The sequence below is a fragment of the Pogona vitticeps genome, chromosome 6 (genome assembly GCF_051106095.1).
Source record: "Pogona vitticeps strain Pit_001003342236 chromosome 6, PviZW2.1, whole genome shotgun sequence".
NCBI lineage: Eukaryota > Metazoa > Chordata > Lepidosauria > Squamata > Agamidae > Pogona > Pogona vitticeps.
This window is the reverse complement of record NC_135788.1, coordinates 94,871,895-94,891,763: the sequence shown is the minus strand read 5'-3', so window position 1 is coordinate 94,891,763 and position 19,869 is coordinate 94,871,895. Positions and strand designations below refer to the sequence as shown.

Below are 19,869 nucleotides of genomic sequence, written 5' to 3'. Positions count from 1 at the left end.
TGTTATGGAAAAAATTGACACAAAAATTTGTTTTTGGTCCCTTTCAAAATATTATCAAGATCATCAACTTGCAATAGGCTCAAAATGGATAGACGGTTGTACTATTTCACACAGTTTGCAGTTAGCTGGTGGAACCTCATTGCTACAGAATGGAAGGATGGCTTCAAGGGAGGCTGGATAGATATAGAGGGAATCAGTGGATCAGCAACTATTAATACAGAGTGTGGGAAGTTATTTTAATAATACAATGACACATTGAAGCAGTCCTCAAAAGAGAAATGGTAGGATGGTGCTCTGGTCTCAGAACATCATTCTAGCAATGCTCAGCTGTGGATGACTTCATCATGACTTCATTCTTCTATTTATGCTTCTTAAAAGTAACTTTATAAGTTCTGCTACAATGACTCAAATGAATCCTGCCCCATTCAGAAGCAATACAGTGGGGTCTTGACTTGAGAACTTAATCTGTATTGGAAGGCGGTTCTTAAGTCAAAAAGTCTGTAAGTCAAGTCTCCATTGACCTACAGTGCATTGAAAACCGATTAATCCCATAACAGGCCGTTTTTGTTCCATTTGGGGTTTTTTCTGGTCTGTAAGTCAAATCTCAGTCTGCAAGTCAAACCTAAATTTTGCGGCCAGAGAAGTCTGTAACTCAAAAAGTCTGTAAGTCAAGCCGTCTGTAAGTCAAGGGTCCACTGTATGCCCATGAATGCCATTGGGTGGGGGTGAACACGGAATGATAGAAAGTCTATTGCTTTTTGATGATGCTTTGGGTTTTTCAGGAGCACCCATGTGACGAGGGCTGGAAATAAGAGGACTGGACTTTACTTTGATTCAGCTAAGCTGCTATTCTGCTTTTTATAGAATCATAGAAAAGTGAAGTTGGAAGGGGCCTACCAGGCCATCATGTGCAATCCCTTGCTCAGTGCAGGAATACAATCAAAGCATATCTGCCAGGTTTTTCTTGAATGCCTCCAGTGCTGGAGCACTCACCAGCTCCCGAGGTAACTGGTTCCACTGTCGTACTGCTCTAACAGGACGTTTTTCCTAATATTCAACTGAAATCTGGCTTCCTTTAACTTGAGCCCATTGTTGCGTGTCCTGCACTCTGGGATGATCGAGAATAGATCTTGTCCCTCCTCTGTATTTGAATATTTGAAAGTGCTATCATATCACCCCTCAGCCTTCTTTTCTCAAGGCTAAACATAGCCTAAAGGGCATAAAGACTATAATAACAGTGCGAGTGGACCAGAGCTAGACCATATGCCCTTAGAAGATATGTGAGTCAAGTCCTCTGCATGTTGCGTTACAGCTCACTGCTAGAGCCGATTGCTAAGAAGCTGGTATTCTGAATACCTCCTCCTTTCTTTGTGAATATATATATACATCTATATTCCAAGGTTATGTACAAACAGCAAACTTATATTAAAAATACCCCAATATTGGAACAATCTATGTGCAACATTGGTATCAGCAGCCTTAAAGGAAGGACAAGGTTTGCAGAAGTACAGTCATAGCAAAAACCCTTTTAAAACTGTAAATCCACCCATTAATGGCTGAGTGAGAAATGCACATGATCACTGGCCACAAAAACTAGATGTCTCTTGATGGGAGGAAATGGAATGAAGTATCCTAAACCAGGTCATAGCTGGCTGGCTGAAGCCTTGAAGGAGAAACACTGTGGACTGCAATGTGCTCATGGAGATCCCATGTGTATGTTTTCCAAGCAACGATATATAGTTGCAAGTAGTAGTAATGCAAAGTACTTTGAGGTTGCTTTTTCTTGAATGGGCAACTAGGGCTAAAGCTACCTCAAGGATATACACTGAAGCTGCTGCACATCTGCTATTAGTCTTTCACTTGATGCACAGGAACGACCTGGCACTAATCCTTTTTGTGTGTGTGGTGGTTTTATTTACTTTCATTTTTTAAATGAGTTTGTAAGCTCCCTTGAACACCCTCTTCTAGTGGAAAAGTGGGGTGCAATTTCTCATCATCATCATCATCATTAGTACTGCTTTGAACTTTCCTGCCACAAATGTGCATGTGATTTTTAGGGATGCTTCATTATGAGCCAATCCATGGTTGTAACATTCATTAATAGACTGAAGCTGCCTTGCATGGTTGGATCAAAGGAGATTACTGTTGCCTCCTGCCCTAGGGAATGCAGCACCCTGTTCCCATCAAGCATGTCCTTTCTGTTCTTTTCTAGTTGGGGGTATTATTTATTCCTTTACAGTTACATACAGCACTGATGTTACCTGTCTGTCATGGGTTTGGAGGGAAAGTTCCATCCTATGGGGAGTGGAAGGCGGGACATCAGGAGGAGGGGCTGTACTGTATAAATATGTGATGCCTGTGTGGATGAGAGACTCTGAGAGACACTGGGAGACACTGGGGTGTGACGAAGCAGCAGCTGGGAAGAAGAAGCTGTTGTGGGAGTCTGTGTGTCAGACAGGGTACTTCTGTGTGTCAGAGTACCAACCTGATAGGTTCAGGGGTCTGTTGGTTAGCCAGAACTGATAGGTTCAGGGTCTGTGCTTTAAGTTAAGGGTTCTGTGTGAACCAAACTGTATGCTTGTATGAGTGAGAATAAGCCACGTTACTTTATCTTATTCACCTGATTGTTTTATTTTCCCCTGTGTGTATTTAAATAAACCTTATTCTTTTTATTGTTTAAAAATCCATCCCTGGTCTGTGTGACTTCTTAAAGGGAATGGTTGGTGGCAGCTTAGTGTAACTGTGTGGCAGATCCCAGTAGGTCTGGGTTTGCCACATTGATTGGTGTCCAGCGTGTGGGATACGACTGGTCCAGTTGTCCAGTGGCCCAGCAAAGCCTTGGCAAGTGTGCCCAGAGCAAGGGGGGTCTAGTCAGGGACAGTCTGAGGCGCGTAGGTAATCTTCTAGGTGTACCTCACGGGGAGGTGCGCTAGTAGAAGAACGTGCCAACTGGGGAGACTTAGATTAAGGTGCTCTGAGGCAGCCTAGTTTTGGCGGGAAAAAGCTGAGGCAAAACTGCGTAGTAACAGTGATCTAGCCTGCCAGCTGAGAGGCCCAGCAGAGGGGGGTAGGCTCTGACTCGATACTGTTGCAATTTAAGTGCTGAAGAACAGCAGCTATCTCTAGGGAGAGCTGGTTCTGAGGCAAGAAGGAAAAAAGTGGTCGTTTTATTTTGAGGCTTGACTTTTAAAGCAGCCTGTTCTGAGGGGGGATTATGCCCTTGACTCGAAGCCAAGTAGCAGACATGAGTGAAGTGAAAGACCCCCAGATTGACCAAGGTTCTGAGGATGAATTTGGCTCAGTGCAAGGTGACAGCACAGGAGAGCAGAACCCAGAACTCAGAAAATTGATCCTAGCCCAACAGCATGAACTGAGGGTGAGGGAAATGGAGGAAAGGTTAGAGAGAGAGAGAATGGAGAGAGAAGAAAGAATGGAGAGAGAGAGAATGGCGTTTGAATTAAGAAAACTGGAACTGATGAACCAGAACAATAATAACAATAGGGATTCTGAGGGAGGCCAATTGTCTAAGGCTGACCTGAAGAAATTCCCTGTGTACCACAAGGGAGATTGTCCTGAGGTGTTCTTTTCCTTAGTGGAAAGAGCGTTTGTGGACTTCTCAGTGAGGGAAACTGAGAAGATGACCATCATGCGGTCTTTAATCAGTGGTAGCCTGGCTGAGGTTTATGCCGAGATGCCTGAGGAACTGATGAAAGATTTTGCAGAGTTTAAAAAACTGGTGTTTGCCAGACATGGGATAAATGCGGAGCAGCTGAGACAAAGATTTAGGTCCCTCACCAAGAAGCCAGAACAGACTTTTACCCAAGTGGGGGCCCAATTGGTGAGGCTGCTTGAGAAATGGCTATCGCAGGAAGGGACAGAGACCTATGAGCAGCTTAAAGACTTAATAGCACTGGAACAGTTCTATTCAGTCCTGCATGGGGAATTGAAATTCCAGGTGAGGGAAAGGAAACCGAAATCTGTGGCAGCAGCCGCAGAGATCACAGATTTTATTTCCCAAATAAGAAAGCCCTTGGGTGAGGGGAAATCTGTAGGTAAACCCAAAGAAACCTACAGCAAGTACTCTCAGGGACCAGGGAAAAGCCAGCAAGGGGGAGGGGCCCATGGTGAAGGGAAGCCCTCAGACATGAAACAAAGACCTCAGATTTTGGAGGGAAAACCAAAACAAGAGGAGAGAGAATCAAAATACACCAGAAAATGTTATTTCTGTCAGGGAAAGGGTCATCTAATCTCAGAGTGTGAGAAATTAAAGCAGCTAAAAGGAATGGTGCCTCAGAATTCTAGTGGGACCAAGCCAAAAGCTGTGTTCTGTGTCCAGAAAGAGCAAGGCTCAGTGTCACTGAGGGAGCCTGTTGCCATGGCTACTCAGTCTGGAACAGCTACCGCTGCTGATCAGGCTGAGGAAAATGGTCCTCTTGTGGAGGTAAAGCGCTGCTTGCTGGTGAGGACAGATTCCCAGTTGTTTGAGACAGCAGGGGTGGACGTAGGAATACTTGACCGTCAGTATAGGGGGCTGCGGGACACTTGTTCCCAGGTAACCCTGTGCCATCCAGATATTATTCCTAGGGAGTTTATAATCCCAAATGAGAGCATAAAGGTGGCAGGGATTGAGGGGCAGGTAATCTCTCTGCCAGTAGCAGAGGTACCTGTCAACTTTCAAGGCTGGAGGGGAGTTTGGCGGCTAGCGATTTCATCGACTCTGCCAGCAGCCGTGCTCGTGGGAAATGACCTGGCTGAACATGTGAAACGGGTGCTAGTGATTACACGCTCACAAGCCACCACGGGGACAGTTCAGGGGGGTAATGATGAGCCAGAGACGGAAGCAAAGGGGAGTTCAGAAGCTGTGGTGGAAACCTTAACCACAGACAGCAGATTTGGACAGGAGCAAAAGGCAGACGCCACTCTCCAAAAGTGTTTTGAACAGGTGACTGACGCCCAGCTAACACCTGGAACCCCAGTGAGATTTCTGGAGAAAAAGGGGATTTTATATAGAGAAACCCTGAGGAATATCTCAAAAGGGGGAGATGGGATCAGAAGTCAGCGGGTGGTACCTGAAAAGTATCGCCCCATGATCTTACAAAGGGGTCACTCTGACATGTTTGCTGCACCCTTAGGGGTGAAAGGGCCCCTTGATTTGATCAAACAGAATTGGGAGCAGATCACCCAGGATGACCCACAAGACGTTGTGACATACATAGACACCTTGATGAATGACCTAAAGCGAAATCTAGAGCTGGCAGCAGAAAACCTGCAAGCTCAGAAGGTCAGACAGAAAACATGGTATGACCACAAAGCTAGAGAGAGGCACTTTGACCCAGGGGAGGAAGTGCTTTGGCTTAGGCCCTGCAGAGAGAATAAACTGCAGCTCAAATGGGCAGGACCATATAGGGTCATTTCCAAGATGTCAGACCTGAACTACCTAATAGAGCAGGAGGAGAACCAAGCAAGGAGGGTGGTTCATGTGAATGCCCTAAAACCCTACTACAGAGGGGAACAGAGGGTTTTATTCGCGATAAAAGCAGCTGAGAGTGAGGAAGCTGAATTACCCTTCTGGGAGGGTAGAGGGGAAGTAAAATACAACCCAGAGGAGGTAAAGATCAGTCCTGCACTCACCCAAGACCAGCAGCAAGAACTAAAAATGCTGCTTAGTAAATATCAACAGGTGTTTTCCAACAAGCCGGGGATAGTGAAGGGAGTGATGCATCGGATCCACACAGGGGATGCACCCCCGCAGGCAGTATCCCCATACCGAGTAACGGGACCCTATAGGGACAAGGTGCGGAAGGAGCTGGACGAGATGCTGAGGGAGAACATAATCGTCCCCTCTTCTAGTCCTTGGTCCTCTCCGATAGTCCTTGTGGACAAGCCTGATGGGAGCATTAGGTTTTGTGTCGATTACAGGAAATTAAACCGTGTAACCACTCCTGATGCCTACCCAATGCCCAGGCTAGACAACCTGATTGAAACCATAGGGGGTTGTCGGTTCATCTCATCATTGGACCTGGTAAAGGGATATTGGCAATTAAGAATTGATCCCAGGGATCAAGAAAAGACTGCCTTTTGCAGCCCTTTTGGTCTCTATGAGTTTCGAGTCCTGAGCTTTGGTCTCAGAAATGCACCAGCCACATTCCAAAGGCTGATGGACCAGACCTTGGCAGGGCTCAGTGACTTTACAGTGGCCTACATTGACGACATAGGGATCTTCAGTAATACCTGGGAAGATCACCTGATACACCTGGAGTTAGTGCTGCAGAGGTTAAGTGCAGCAGGGCTAACAGTAAAGGCCAGCAAGTGTCAGCTGGGTAGCCCAGAAATAAAATACTTGGGTCACATGGTAGGGGGAGGAATGATAAAACCCCTGGAGGCCAAAATAGAAGCAGTTCGTGATTGGCCTAGACCCAACACCAAGAAAAAAGTCAAATCATTTCTTGGGTTGGTGGGCTACTACAGAAAGTTCATCCCGAGGTTTAGCGAGATTGCGGCTCCGCTGACCGATCTGACGAGGAAGAAGGCTGATGACCGCATCCCGTGGACCAGCGACTGTGAGGCGGCGTTCCAGAGGTTGAAGGAGGCGTTAATCAACTATCCTGTCCTGCGGGCTCCAGACTTCGACCGGGAGTTCATCATCTACACCGATGCATCTAACAGCGGCGTAGGAGCAGTTCTGTGCCAGGAGGATGAGAATGGTGACCAGCATCCAGTGTCCTACCTGAGTAGGAAACTTCAAAAAGGTGAGAGACATTTGGCAACCGTGGAGAAGGAGTGTTTGGCCATAGTCTACGCGATCCAGAAGGCCAAGCCTTACATCTGGGGAAGACATTTTATTCTGTGTACTGACCATTCACCATTGCAATGGTTAAAGACAATGAAAACCCACAATAGCAAACTTATGAGGTGGGCTTTAAACCTACAGGACTATGACTTTGAAGTGAAGGTGGTCAGAGGGTCAGTGAACTGTGTTGCTGACGCCTTATCAAGAAGACCTGAAGAATGAAGACGGCGAAAGAACATGGACTATGTGTATATAATGATGACAAAAGGTTAAATGTACCTGTTTTTTTTTTGAACTTGGTTTGTATGAATAAAGGTAAATGGATGTAATGTATATGGTAAATGTTTAAATGCCTAATTGCTATGGTTAACTTAGAGTGTAAGGATAAGTAAGTATAATATGGTATGTATAACTGTTGTTGTGTATTTTATACAGGTTGTTTTTTGGTGAAAAGCACGTTAGCTTTCCCCCTACAAAACAACTTATAAAGAGGGGAGGTGTTACATACAGCACTGATGTTACCTGTCTGTCATGGGTTTGGAGGGAAAGTTCCATCCTATGGGGAGTGGAAGGCGGGACATCAGGAGGAGGGGCTGTACTGTATAAATATGTGATGCCTGTGTGGATGAGAGACTCTGAGAGACACTGGGAGACACTGGGGTGTGACGAAGCAGCAGCTGGGAAGAAGAAGCTGTTGTGGGAGTCTGTGTGTCAGACAGGGTACTTCTGTGTGTCAGAGTACCAACCTGATAGGTTCAGGGGTCTGTTGGTTAGCCAGAACTGATAGGTTCAGGGTCTGTGCTTTAAGTTAAGGGTTCTGTGTGAACCAAACTGTATGCTTGTATGAGTGAGAATAAGCCACGTTACTTTATCTTATTCACCTGATTGTTTTATTTTCCCCTGTGTGTATTTAAATAAACCTTATTCTTTTTATTGTTTAAAAATCCATCCCTGGTCTGTGTGACTTCTTAAAGGGAATGGTTGGTGGCAGCTTAGTGTAACTGTGTGGCAGATCCCAGTAGGTCCCGCATGATAACGATAATCCATCCCATTGAAATCGCTGTTTTGCGAAATCGTCGTCATGCGAAAACCCTTTCCCCATTGGAATGCATTGAAACCCTGTTTAATGCGTTCCAATGGGGAAAATACCTCGTTGTCCAGCGAAGATCACCCATAGGGAAGCCGTTTTGCGAGCACCGATCAGCTGTAAAAATGGCTGCCCTGCGAAGCATGGGTCCAGAAAACACAGGGCAGCCATTTTGCGAAGCCGATGATCATCAGAAATAATAATCGTCTTGCGAACAAACGGTTTGCGAAGCATGGACCTAATCAACGTCCAGTGAAAATCCCCCATAGGAATGGCTGTTTTGCGAATTGCTATGGCGATTGCAAAAAGTCATTGTTATGCGGATTCGTCATTTAGCGGGGTCGTCGTCTTGTGAGGTACCACTATATATTTATTTCCATGTCTGTTGCCTTTCATCTTCCATACTCACGGACTCTGCTGACCAAAGTTTTGTTGTTATCATTGTTGTTGTCTTTTCTATCTGCGACTGGGCAGATCCTCCACATGTTTTGAAATAAAATATCCTCCCCCCTGCCACAATGTAATAGTGGGTAATAATATTAGCAGGGACATCAGTCACCAAGCGCCAGCTAAGAATCACTAATATGTCCTGAATTTGGTGGTCTCTTATATAGAACCTTGGCGTAGATCTTGCCACTTGCCATTGGGAAAGAATTCAGTTACCTTCTAGTGTTCTGCTTAGTGTTCCTGCTGCAAAACCAACATGGCCAGAATCACATGTGAATTAACATTGAATACAGTATAAATGTGGCTTAAGACTCATTGCCTTTAGAAAAGACCCTCTATAGGTAAGTGAGAAAACCACTAGAACAGATTGGTTGATAGAGATTGGCTGAGCTGTCTGCATGTTTGGAGTATGGCTAAGGGAACTGGCATAAAGACCAGTTGCAGTTCAACACCACTATGCCACTGGGTGCATCCACACACTGCTTTTCCTTCCCCTGCTTTGAGCTTTAATGGATACACCATTTGTCTTTGCACGACAATGATGCTGTAGAGTGAATAATACCACTTCAAAATGCAAGTGAGAAACATCATGTTTCAATCCCCATCCTCCACCCCACAATAAAAAAAAATCAAACAAATTATTTGCCAATAAAAAACTTGCATGCTCCAGAGCAACATGTTCATTTCTTCCCATCTTGATTTTGACCTTGCAAGATGGTTTTTAGCATAAGGAAGTGTTAAAGATTAGGGCTTTCCTCACTTGCGGTCCATAATGACGCAGTCTATTCTGGCACCTCGTTCTGCTGCATGTGCATACCAAGGCTAAATCCAGGTCTAAATTAAGACATGCTGAGCCCCTAAACTAAACTGACTTCAAGAGGTCCCACAGCATTATCCCTTCCCCCCAAATTGTGTTATTCTAACAACCATGTCCATCTTGAAATGTCACATTTGATATTTATAATATAATCCGGGGCTCTAAACTATAGGTTACTGGCACTGCTTAAATTTTTTGCTCAGTGCAGGGTGCTTTGTGCTTTGGCCCAGGACCAGCATCTACACCCACAGCGCAAGCTGCAAACTTTCTGATTACTTGTTGACAGGCGTTCTGTGCAGTGTCACAGATGGAAACCCTCTAACATCTGGCTTCCCAACCTCCTCCCCATCCTTCTCTTTCTCTTGTTCTCTGTCTCATTTTGCTTCCTTGGGTTAACCTTCCTCCCTATTCTTCATAATCCAGGTCAGGAGGCTGTGTTGGAAGGAGAAGTATTTTAATTGGATGCTCTTCTGCCATAGGCGGAGTTCCCACTGGGCTTCTCAGTGTCACCAGAGATTCCAGCTGACCTAAATCCTTTTGGATATAAAATGAGTCTGAGAAAGAGATTTAAGGAGGGCTTAATTTCCAGAAGGAGAAGGGGCTTATCGTTCATGTAAGCCTGACAATCATTCTCCACAACTCACTTGAAGACTCTGCACCCCGTTCTCAATTGTTTGTGGGTTCACTGTGCATACACAGCTGTACCAGGGGAAGGCTCTAAGTGTACTCAGAGGCACTCTGTTCTCTGCTATTGCTTTAGTCATCTCAGAATACGGGCCTTACATTGGAGCGGGAAACACTTTCAAGAACTGCTTCCCATAAAACTTGCATTAACCTTGGGATTTTGAGGGGGGGGGAGAAATAAAAGTGTGTATAAGAAGCCAATCATAGGCTTGCTGGATTCAGTTCAAAGAACGTTCAGTCCAGCATCGTGTTTTGTGCAGTGGCCAGCCAGATCCCTTTGGGAAGCTCAGTTTGGTCCCATTTGTGTTCAGGTTGTGCTTGGCATTGAAACAGCTGTGGCCACTCTGGGGACTGACCTCTGTCAGAATAGATTGAGGGAGTGTGGCTTTGTTGCTTTGCTGCTTTGCCTGGACCTTTTGGTGACTTTTAATACCGTTGGCTATGTTGTCTCACTGAGCCAACTCCGCAGGTGAGGGCTAGGATCCAGAATGCTGTGCTGCTTGTATCTGCAGTGTCAGTTCCGGAGGTTAGCATGGGGAGACCTTTGCTTGACCCCATTGCATCCCATTAAGTTGCATCTTGTCCCTCAAGCTCTTTAACATGCATATGATAACCACTGCGTGAGGTCATGTGGGACTTTTGAGTGAAAAATATGCTGATGACCCCAAGCTCCATTTCTTTGAGTCAGCTGAGGTTGCTGCAAGTGCTGAACCATTGTCTAGGCTCGGAAGTGGGAAAAGGAATGGCCAGTAAACTCAGACAGAATCTGAACTATATGGAAGCATGAGGTGGTGGTGGTGGACTCTGAATAAGTTGTTTATTTATTTAAAACATTTCTACCATACCTTTCTCCTTCAGGAGGACCCAAGATAGCTTACATCATTCAAAGACAGTATTTAAATAAAAACCAATAAGTATACAAATACTAAAAAAAGAATGAAACAAATACCATAGTAAAAGATGGTAAATAGAAGCAACATTAAAACACATTCAACAAAGTAAGGCACAAGAATCCATTTAAGAATGGCACTCGGACAGGCAATAATTAAGGGGAAGCTTGCTTGAAGAGAAAGGCCTTTGCCCTTGTGCAAAAAGACAGCAAAGATGGGGCCAGCCTAGCCTCCTGTGGGAGGGAGTTCCAAAGCCTGGGGGCAGCAACAGAGAAGGTCCTCTCCTGTGTCCCCCATCACACACACCTGTGAAGTTGGTGGGACTGAAAGAAAGGCCTCTCTTGATGGTCTTACTACATGGGCAGGCGCAAAATTTTGCCCAGGGAGGGGGGCACATTTCCTTATCTTTGAGCACATGACAATCCTTATTTTCTTCCTACAGCCACAGCCAGTGGTCTGTTAGAAAGCCTGTCCTGAAGGAAGATGGTGCTGGGTGTTGTTTTTAAGAACCTTCTGAGAAATCGAGCCCCTGCTGCCCAGTGACCGTGCATTTGCACAGCCCTGCTGTCTAGACCTGCCTGTGTACATTACTCTGCACCCTACAGCCCATCTGAGATTGAAGGTCAAATTAGTGTGTTTTGTGGCAAGGAGGAGATGGTTTTCCTCAGTAAGCAGATCTTTTCTTCTTGTCAAAGCACCATTGTCTTATTGGGATGGAAGGGAAAACCTCCAATCCTGTAAACCATAATGGTGAGTCATTAGAAAAGGCAACAGATTAAACAAGACTGCAGCCTCATTTTAATTGAACTTGTAAACTTTGCAAGTAGCTATTGTGTGTGTGTGTGTGTGTGTGTGTGTGTGTGTGTGTGTGTGTGTGTGTGTGTGTGTGTGAGAGAGAGAGAGAGAGAGAGAGAGAGAGAGAGAGAGAGAGAGAGAGAGAGAGGATAGTTTCTCCATGCAAAATGTCCTTTACATGGAAACCACAAGTTTTAGGAAGAAGAAAGCTAACATTTCTCCTTGACCTGCTAGTTTTCTGCATGCAGATCCCCACCCCCAAGTGGGGACCATTCAGTTATCTCTCACACAAGCACTTAACTTCTGATCTTGTAGAGACTGACCACTTTGGTGAAAATGAGAGTGATGTAGTTTACAAAGTTTGTGCTATCAAGCTGACATTCAAGGCCATCTAACCCATCTACACAGAATCCCTAGATTGGACGGATGGGGGTGTTATTTTATGCAGACAGGTACGGACATCCCCTTTCACAGATGTCCTCTCTAACCAAGCAACTGCTTTTCTTCCAGTAGTCCAAGACATCTTGCTTTTGCAAGTGTTGCCACTGCATCCCTTTGTCTTGTTTGTATGGAGAGAGCGCTCATCAGGGGTTGATTGTTTATTGTTCTTTCCTCCTCCTGCTGCTTTCAGTAGTCCTAGTCTAATCCAAGGCACCCAGTTCTGCTGCCAGTGTTTTTTTCTTGCTCCCATCCTGCCCCTCCCAGTGCATCCAGCTTCCCTTGCATCTTCCACATGCTCAGTCACTTCTTGTAGCAGCTCATGTCACAACCAAGAACACAGGAGATGCTCCCCTGTTTCTCACAGGTAAGGAAGCCGGGAGCATAGGGTGGAGAGCATGAATCGGGTATCCTTTTGTCAGGTGTGTTGAGTGTGTTTGTGTGTGCTTGTGCTTGTCTTTCTGTTTAAACGTTCACAGGATGTTCATTTGCTCTCTGGACATTGCTGATATGGTGATTTAGGATACAGGAGGCAGGTTGTCAGGAGAGGAAGACAACAAAGCCAAACTCCCATAAGGTCCAGTGGAGGGAGCGGGATGCTTCTCAGGATGGAAGCGAATAGTCAAGTAGTTGGTGGTGGTGATCTTTCATTTGGTGCCCCCACTGACATTTTTCCATTTGTTATGAGACTGAATGGCCATAACGCCAGTTGGCCGAGAGCCTCAAGCTGGCAGCTGGGTCAGACGGATGGCATTAATTCTGTGCATCAGTTTAAAGCTGAAACTGTTTCCACACGGATCCAAGCAAAAGCAACTCCTGCTGCTGCTACCGGTGGGATCTGAGCAAAGGGAAGAAGCAACCCAGGAAGATGGTGAAGGGGGATTTGCAGGCCAGATCCTTGTGTGCAGACTGGGGGGCTGGGGTGAATTGAATCGGGAATTTGGAAAGCTTCATGGCCAACCGGAATGCAAGGCTGGGAGCCAATCAAGCAACTGGGAAAGTTGGAAAACTCCTTAAGATTTCCAGTTTGGGTAAAAACGACTGAATGGTCTTTCTGTAAATAGGAACCGGCAAGGCTTTAAAAAAAATTCCCAGAATCCCTCAGGTACAATGGCCATGTGGGGTGGGCGATTCTGTGAGTTGTAGTCCAAGACAATAACCTTTTCAAGCTGTGGACTAGATCTCACCTTCCAGAAGAGGGACAAGGAGGAAGCGCCACCAAAATTGTTTCATGCCTTGATTGCCTTTGTGTGAACTTTAGCTGAAATGCCTGAACTTCTCCCCATTAACCCCACAAACATCTGGGTCTCTTTCTTTGCTGGCTGGCTGAGATTTTAATGAAATTTCCACTCAGCATTCATTTTCTGCCTCTGCCTGGCATTTACTACCTTATTATTCGCTCCCTCACCTTGTGGCCTGATTGGTTTAAATGAAGGCCTTTTATGTGGATTCTGGGTTATTTCCCCCCCCCCCACCGGGCTCTCCCTCAGCTCACCTCTGACTTTGTTTGTGCTTCCTGACTGAGTTCCAGATTATACTAGTGAAGAGAGCATTTGCTGAAAGGAAGCAAGTTCTCTGGGTTTCTCTTTTCAGAGGTGTGGTTAGTGAGGTCAGTATGTTGGTTGAGATGTGGGTCTTCCCCCCCCCTTCCCCTTTCCCATGAGGGCTTCGCTGGGCCGCTCCCACACTGCTCCTTCCCTTTTCTGCATTCTCCGAAGCTTGGCAGATGGAGAAACTCAGATGGATTGTCGTGGATACCCTGGCGTGCATACATCAGAAAGGGCTTAATGTTTAACATCCGAGGAATTAACGTATTTGGAGAATGCACAGGCCTCCAGTTTAGGGTTTTCATCCGTCTTTCTTCTATGTACTTTTGGCACATCTGAAAGGCATTTGTAGCCTTCCAGCTGTTGCACAGTGTTGGGTTAATTAAGCATAGCTGTGGAAATGGAATTGATTTTTATTCCGGTATCAGTGCTTTTGCACAGAAAGCTGCTTTTGATGGGGAGGAGGCTTATACTCTCCATGTAAACCTCATCTGGGACTAATAGGAGATGGATAACTATTGCTGTTGATTTGTAGTTGGTGGTGATACCTGTCATTATTGCACATCAGTCTAGGAGAAAATGCAGCCTAAAGAGAGGACTGCTTCGGGAAATTAATTCTTTGGGCTACAAGCTTTAGAATCTCCCAGCCGGCAGGCAACCTCCAGTCAAACAGGGTAACTTTTATGTGCTCTAGTCTAGGCAACAGCATTTGCTCTCATTTTGAGGCTGTAAACCATTTCTTCCCAGCAAAAGCAGATGCAGAAAGTCAGCTGCTGAACAGAGCTGCTAAACAAGATTGCAGGATTTGAGCGTCAAGTATTCCTATGGGTACCATGTCCCTACAGGGACGTTGTGGCGCTGCGGGCTAAAACCGCAGAAGCCTGTGCTGCAGGGTCAGAAGACCAAGCAGTCGTAAGATTGAATCCACGCGACGGAGTGAGCTCCCGTCGCTTGTCCCAGCTCCCGCCAACCTAGTGGTTCGAAAGCACGCAGATGCGAGTAGATAAATAGGGACCACCTCGGTGGGAAGGTAACAGCGTTCCGTGTCTAAGTCGCACTGGCCATGTGACCACAGAAGATTGTCTTCGGACAAAACGCTGGCTCTATGGCTTGGAAACGGGGATGAGCACCGCCCCCTAGAGTCGAACACGACTGGACAAAAATTGTCAAGGGGAACCTTTACCTTTACCATGTCCCTCCTCCCCGTCTCGTAATGGTTAACATTTGCATTTAATAGGTATGATATACCCATGCTGACTTCTATGCACTCCCCCCTCCTTCTCCTTATGCTCTTTGTATATTTCAGCAGAGTTCCACCAACCACCACGAGAGCAGCAAAGAAACGCCAGAGGTCATCCGATCAGAAGTGAAAGGCAAGAAATCCTCAAGTCATGGCACAAGCCATAAAGCCAAGAAATCAGGAAGTGGGAAAAGCTCCACAAATTTTGGCTCATCCACTTCCAGTGGCACATTTCCACCTGCAGGTGAAGAAGCTGGAGGGGGGGGGACCAGCAGGGGTCAGGTTGATGGCAAAGGATGGGGAACAGGGGAGTAATTGGCTGTGGCCAACGCTTTTGAACATTAGCACTGTTTTTGAAAAGTTTGGTTTCTGACCCATAGTTTCTGACCCTTATGGTTGAACAGAAAAGCTCTGGAGGATGGTTATGTCTTCCAACATAGTACAAGAGTCCTTGGCCGACTTATGTAGTTGTTTGTCAACACATTGTGCCCCCCCCCACTGCCCATGCACCCCAAGTAATTCCAGATAAGATGTCTAGCCCTTAAGCCTGTCAAGGTATACTTCAAAATAAATGGAAATAAATCCTTGCTTGAGACCCAGATGCTGGAGTGAGTAAAGTAGATATGGTCAGTGGCCAGAGGTAAAGCATTTCTAGCTTGCATAGCTGCTTTAACTCTCACGTCCACGGCAAGTACCATCTGAGCTGACGATCAGATACGCACATATATGCACAATGCTTATAGACTGAATGGCATGATGTATGTAAAAATCAGGAAAAGACCATGTGGTCCCCAAAACTGTGCTCACTTTGACTCATGGCATGATTTTCTTGGGGGTAGGAGTTAAAACATGGGATGTGTTTACCCAACTGTATCTTGCCACTGATTATCCATCTGCTACTTTTGAGATCAGGTGAGCACAAAGCATGAAGTACAGAGACCAGAAAGTCCCCCACCTCTGCTATTTTACTCAATAGCCTTAGGCAAGCTGGTATTCTCTTAGCCTCTCTATTTGTAAAATGGGGGTAATAAATGGTGGTGCATGTGAAGCATGAAGTCTTAGAATCATAGAATAATGAAGTTGGAAGGAGCTTATAAGGCCATCAAGTCCAACCTCCTGCTGAATGCAAGAATACAAATCAAATAAACTTTGTTAGTGTTCAAGGTGTCAGAAATTTCTTTTGCTATTCTGGCTGCAGGAGACTTAACACAGCCCCCACCACCCGATCCCTTTGTAATTTCAGTTAAGATACATGCTGTTCTCACAGAGACAAGAACAACACAGAAAATGAATATGAGCACCACGTTACATGCAATGCAGCTAATTTTGCATTTGGCCAGTGAGATGAGGGGCTAAGTGATGAAACCAAAGGTCTCATATGAGGGTTCTGACTTTGCAGTTGACATCTCTGTCGTCCAGCTGATACGTGGTAAGGGTTTTCTGATTGATGGTGACCAGTAGGCAAGGAAGCTGTTGTCGTCTCTGGCAGGGCTTGGCACAACTTTTAGGCACTTTGTGAACGAACAAACAAGACCGCTCAGGCTATAATGCCTCCTCTCCATGCCTGTTTTGGGTTTCAGGATTTCCCTTGATCCCCTTTTAGGTACCTCATGCAGCTCCTTGCCCTTCTCCCAGGAATTTGTAACCTTCCCGAAGCTCGAGCAGCAGCCGCCTGAGGAAGAGAAGTACCGCAAGCCCGTCTCTTCATCCTCCTCTTCAGCACACTGCTCCCCGTTGTACGAAGGGCAGAAGGGCGACGTCTTTGAGCAGAAGGTGATCTTCTCAGGCTTTGGCTCCATCATGCGCTTTTCCACCTCCGCTGTCAGCCAGCAGAGAGGCCGAGAGGCTTCCCCCGTGGACTATAAGGCCTCAAACTCTGGAGGGAATAGTAGCGGCGGCGGCGGCGGGGGAAGCAGCGGCGGCGCTGCCCACAAACGGATGCCATCCCTCAGCGTGGAAGAAGGGGAGGTCCTGAAAGAGAAAAAGCACAAAGCCAGTAAGAAAAGCAAACACGGGCCAGGCAGGCCGAAAGGCAGCAAGAACAAGGACGTCTCGGCAGGTGCCCAACTGGTTGGGTCTACAGCGACCTCTTCTTCACCCTTCTCTGGCGGCTCCCTGGTCAGCTCCAGCATTGGGGGGTCCTCACGGTCTTTCAGCCATGCCACAACGCTTCCGAGCCTCGGTCTGGAATCGCCACTGCTGGGATCAGGTGGGTGTCGTCTTCCTTTTACGCTTATTTTGTGAATTCCTGCCTCTGGCCCACTGTTTGGTATCTCACAAATCCAGAGCTTTGGGAAGTTACTCTCTCTTTTTTTTTAGCCTACATCTCCCAGTATCCCAAGGGGGCTTGTAGTCCAAAAAGGTGAGTCCTCCATGCTCTGTGCAAAGTGTAGCTTTTGTTAATTTTTTTTAAAAAAAGCAATGGCAATGAGAGATGTAACATTGTTGTGGTATTTTTTTGAAATTTCTTTCTTTAAAAGCAGTTAGCGTGTTCTTGGCCTGCAGACCGGACTTGATTTTGCAGCTCTTGATGCAACCAACAACAGGGAAACACAAACGTTCAAGATTACATCATAAGATTACAAACTGCTTCTTTGTTTTGCACTAGCTTTATGTTTCAGAATGAACTTCTCTTTCAGGGCTTATCTGCCCTGAGTCAAGCCTTTGGTCTTACCTCTGCCCTTGAGTATCAGACGAGATGCCTAATTGCTTTTATAGGCAAATGTGCCAGTGTGGGTTTGGGTGTTTCACTGTTGTTCTTCCCAACAAAACATTCTTCAAGGATTAGGTGAGATGAACTGTGTTGGAGGCAACACAGGTTATCATTGCTTGCTTGCTCTCCAGAGTGGGAAAATATTGCTTTTTGGGGTCTTCAACTCCTAAAATGTCCCAGCCAATATAGCCAGCCCTCACTTCAGAGGTTATTATGGGCCATTGCTACTGTTGAGCTAGCACAGCCACAATACAAGCAGTATGAAAGGCCAAGTTAGCTTTCCTTTGATGCCACTCAAAACTGTGAACACTGGCAAGACCTCTGTTCTACCACCCCACCCGTCCCACTTCCAGAATGAAGCAGGGCACTGAGGAAAGTGCCCGTGTGCTTTGCAGGGAGCAAAGGCATGTAAAAATCTTTATGTAACGCTGGAGGTAATTTGCCTGCCTTTGCCTAAGGATTCCAGTCCCCCATCTGAGACCTCTGTCCCTGGAAAAATAAGTCTGAAAGAACATGGTTATTACAGCTGGCAAAATCTTGGGGGCTGCTTCCTCTTTGAACTTTAAGTGAAAGGATCATGATGTGCATTTGCATGGTTTCAGCTGTGAGTGAAGGAGTCAGCAAATTGCAGTGTATTTCAACTACACAGCAGAGATGATGGCTGCACTTTTAGCTTCCAAAGCTAAGAAACCCCAAGCTTGATTTCCAATGGCTTTTTGGAAGGGGGAACCTTCTGAACTTTGTATAGGTTAGACTAGAGCATAGGTGGCACATGATTGAACAGAGACAAGGTTCATCCTGAACTTTGGAGGTGACGCACACTCTCCCTCCCTCCCTCCCTCCAATGAGTTGAAGTTTCCCCAATCCGACGACATTGCTGGCCCTTCCTTTTGGTTCACAGAAGGAGAATCAATTCTGTGCCTCTCATAATATTTGCATTGGATGCTACTCATATGTTTCCTTGCAGGATGAGAAGTGCTTGTGTTTTATTGTGTCAAATCTTCAAGCATAGGTTTTGTCTTCCCAGACTCCTTTATTGATTATGTTGGTCGGGTTTTTCTGACAGTGCTTGTGGTGTTTGTGGCTTGCTGCTGAATTCCCACGTTCGTTCAAGCTGCCTGTATTAAGCAAGCTGACTATTACCATGGCAGTCCACTCCTCTGTCTTTAGTGTGAAATAGGTTGGTTTCTATGCAAACAAATAGATCTGAGCTGAATGAAAAGTTGTAAGAATGGTGGGATAAAGTTACAAAGGCTTCCGTGTCTTCCGAGTCCTTATTCCCTGAAGACAAGCACATAGAGCCGGTGCTGATGAACAGCTGTCCCCATAATCCTTCACCCATGCCTAGACTAGCAGGGACGCATACGAACTGAGAATCCAACAACATCTGGAAAGCCATAAGTTCCACAGGCCTGTATAGTTCCTGGAACAGGGTTTTCGAAAGGGCATGTGGGATGAAAGGCTCACTTGTATATGAAAATTGGAGGTTCCCCCTATACAGGCTGTTACTTTCCCAGTCTCATCTTTCAAATAACATATTTCCTCTCACACTGGGAGAAAGGTGTTCAAAAGGTAGGCAGTCAGATGGACTTGCAACAGTGTACAATGTGATTACAGGAGATAACTTAATACATGCTAATGGGCAACATCTGCAAGATTGAAGTTTCAGTGGTTTACTGTTCCAGTCCAAATGGCATCACAGGGAAATCAGGGACAAATCATTGAACCAAACTGGCTTATTTGTATGTTCTGGAGGGAAATGCTTTCCAGGTGGCTCAGTTTCGGATTAAACTAGCATTGTGTTAAAGTTTGGATGTTGGCAATACTGATTTCATGGGAGTGGTGGATATCCTTCTGTAAAGGAGTGAATTCACACTGGATATTTAAAGGACCCATTCAGTGTGCTGAACCCCGTGTGGGATGGAGTTCAGGACCCTGGACAGGTCCTACGAAGGTCAAACTAAAACACTGAGTAGGTTCTTTGTCCTCGGTGAAATAGGAATCATCCTTGTTGTGTGATTCCTTTTTAAACCTCTCAAAATGTTTAAAAACTTATTACAACTGAGGGGGTGTTCAATTTCAGTACCACTATGAGGTTTTTCCATATCCTCTCACTTTTTTAAAGATCATAATAAAAGTCCCCCCACCCCAGTTGACATTTGTCACAGGAGAGAAACTGTTATTGGCATGAGTGATAGTTTTATTCCTGTGATTCAGTGCCAATCCTGATCAGGGATCCAAGAACCATTACTATAGGACCCCCATATCTGTGGGGGATTGATTACAGACTATGGATAATAGTGAACACTATACATAGCATGATAAAAGAAAAAAATCCAGAAAAAAAGTATTTTCACATGTATTAATAAAACTGGCCACTAGAGAGAGCCAGAGATCATGCAGTGTAATACATAGCATGGT

At 45.7% G+C, this 19,869-nt stretch overlaps 1 protein-coding gene across 3 annotated transcripts in view; it reads left to right on the top strand.

Annotated features, from left to right (window-relative positions):
* Positions 1–19,869, top strand: part of MLLT6 (MLLT6, PHD finger containing) — a 120,054-nt gene that overhangs the window by 59,448 nt on the left and 40,737 nt on the right. For 2 of the 3 annotated variants that reach the window (XM_073004295.2, XM_073004293.2), the window contains exons 9-10: positions 14,802–14,979; positions 16,339–16,944. In XM_073004295.2, coding sequence (XP_072860396.2) covers positions 14,802–14,979; positions 16,339–16,944 — 784 coding nt within the window. The remainder of the gene's footprint in view (positions 1–14,801; positions 14,980–16,338; positions 16,945–19,869) is intronic. The other variant, XM_073004294.2, reaches the window with a different exon arrangement.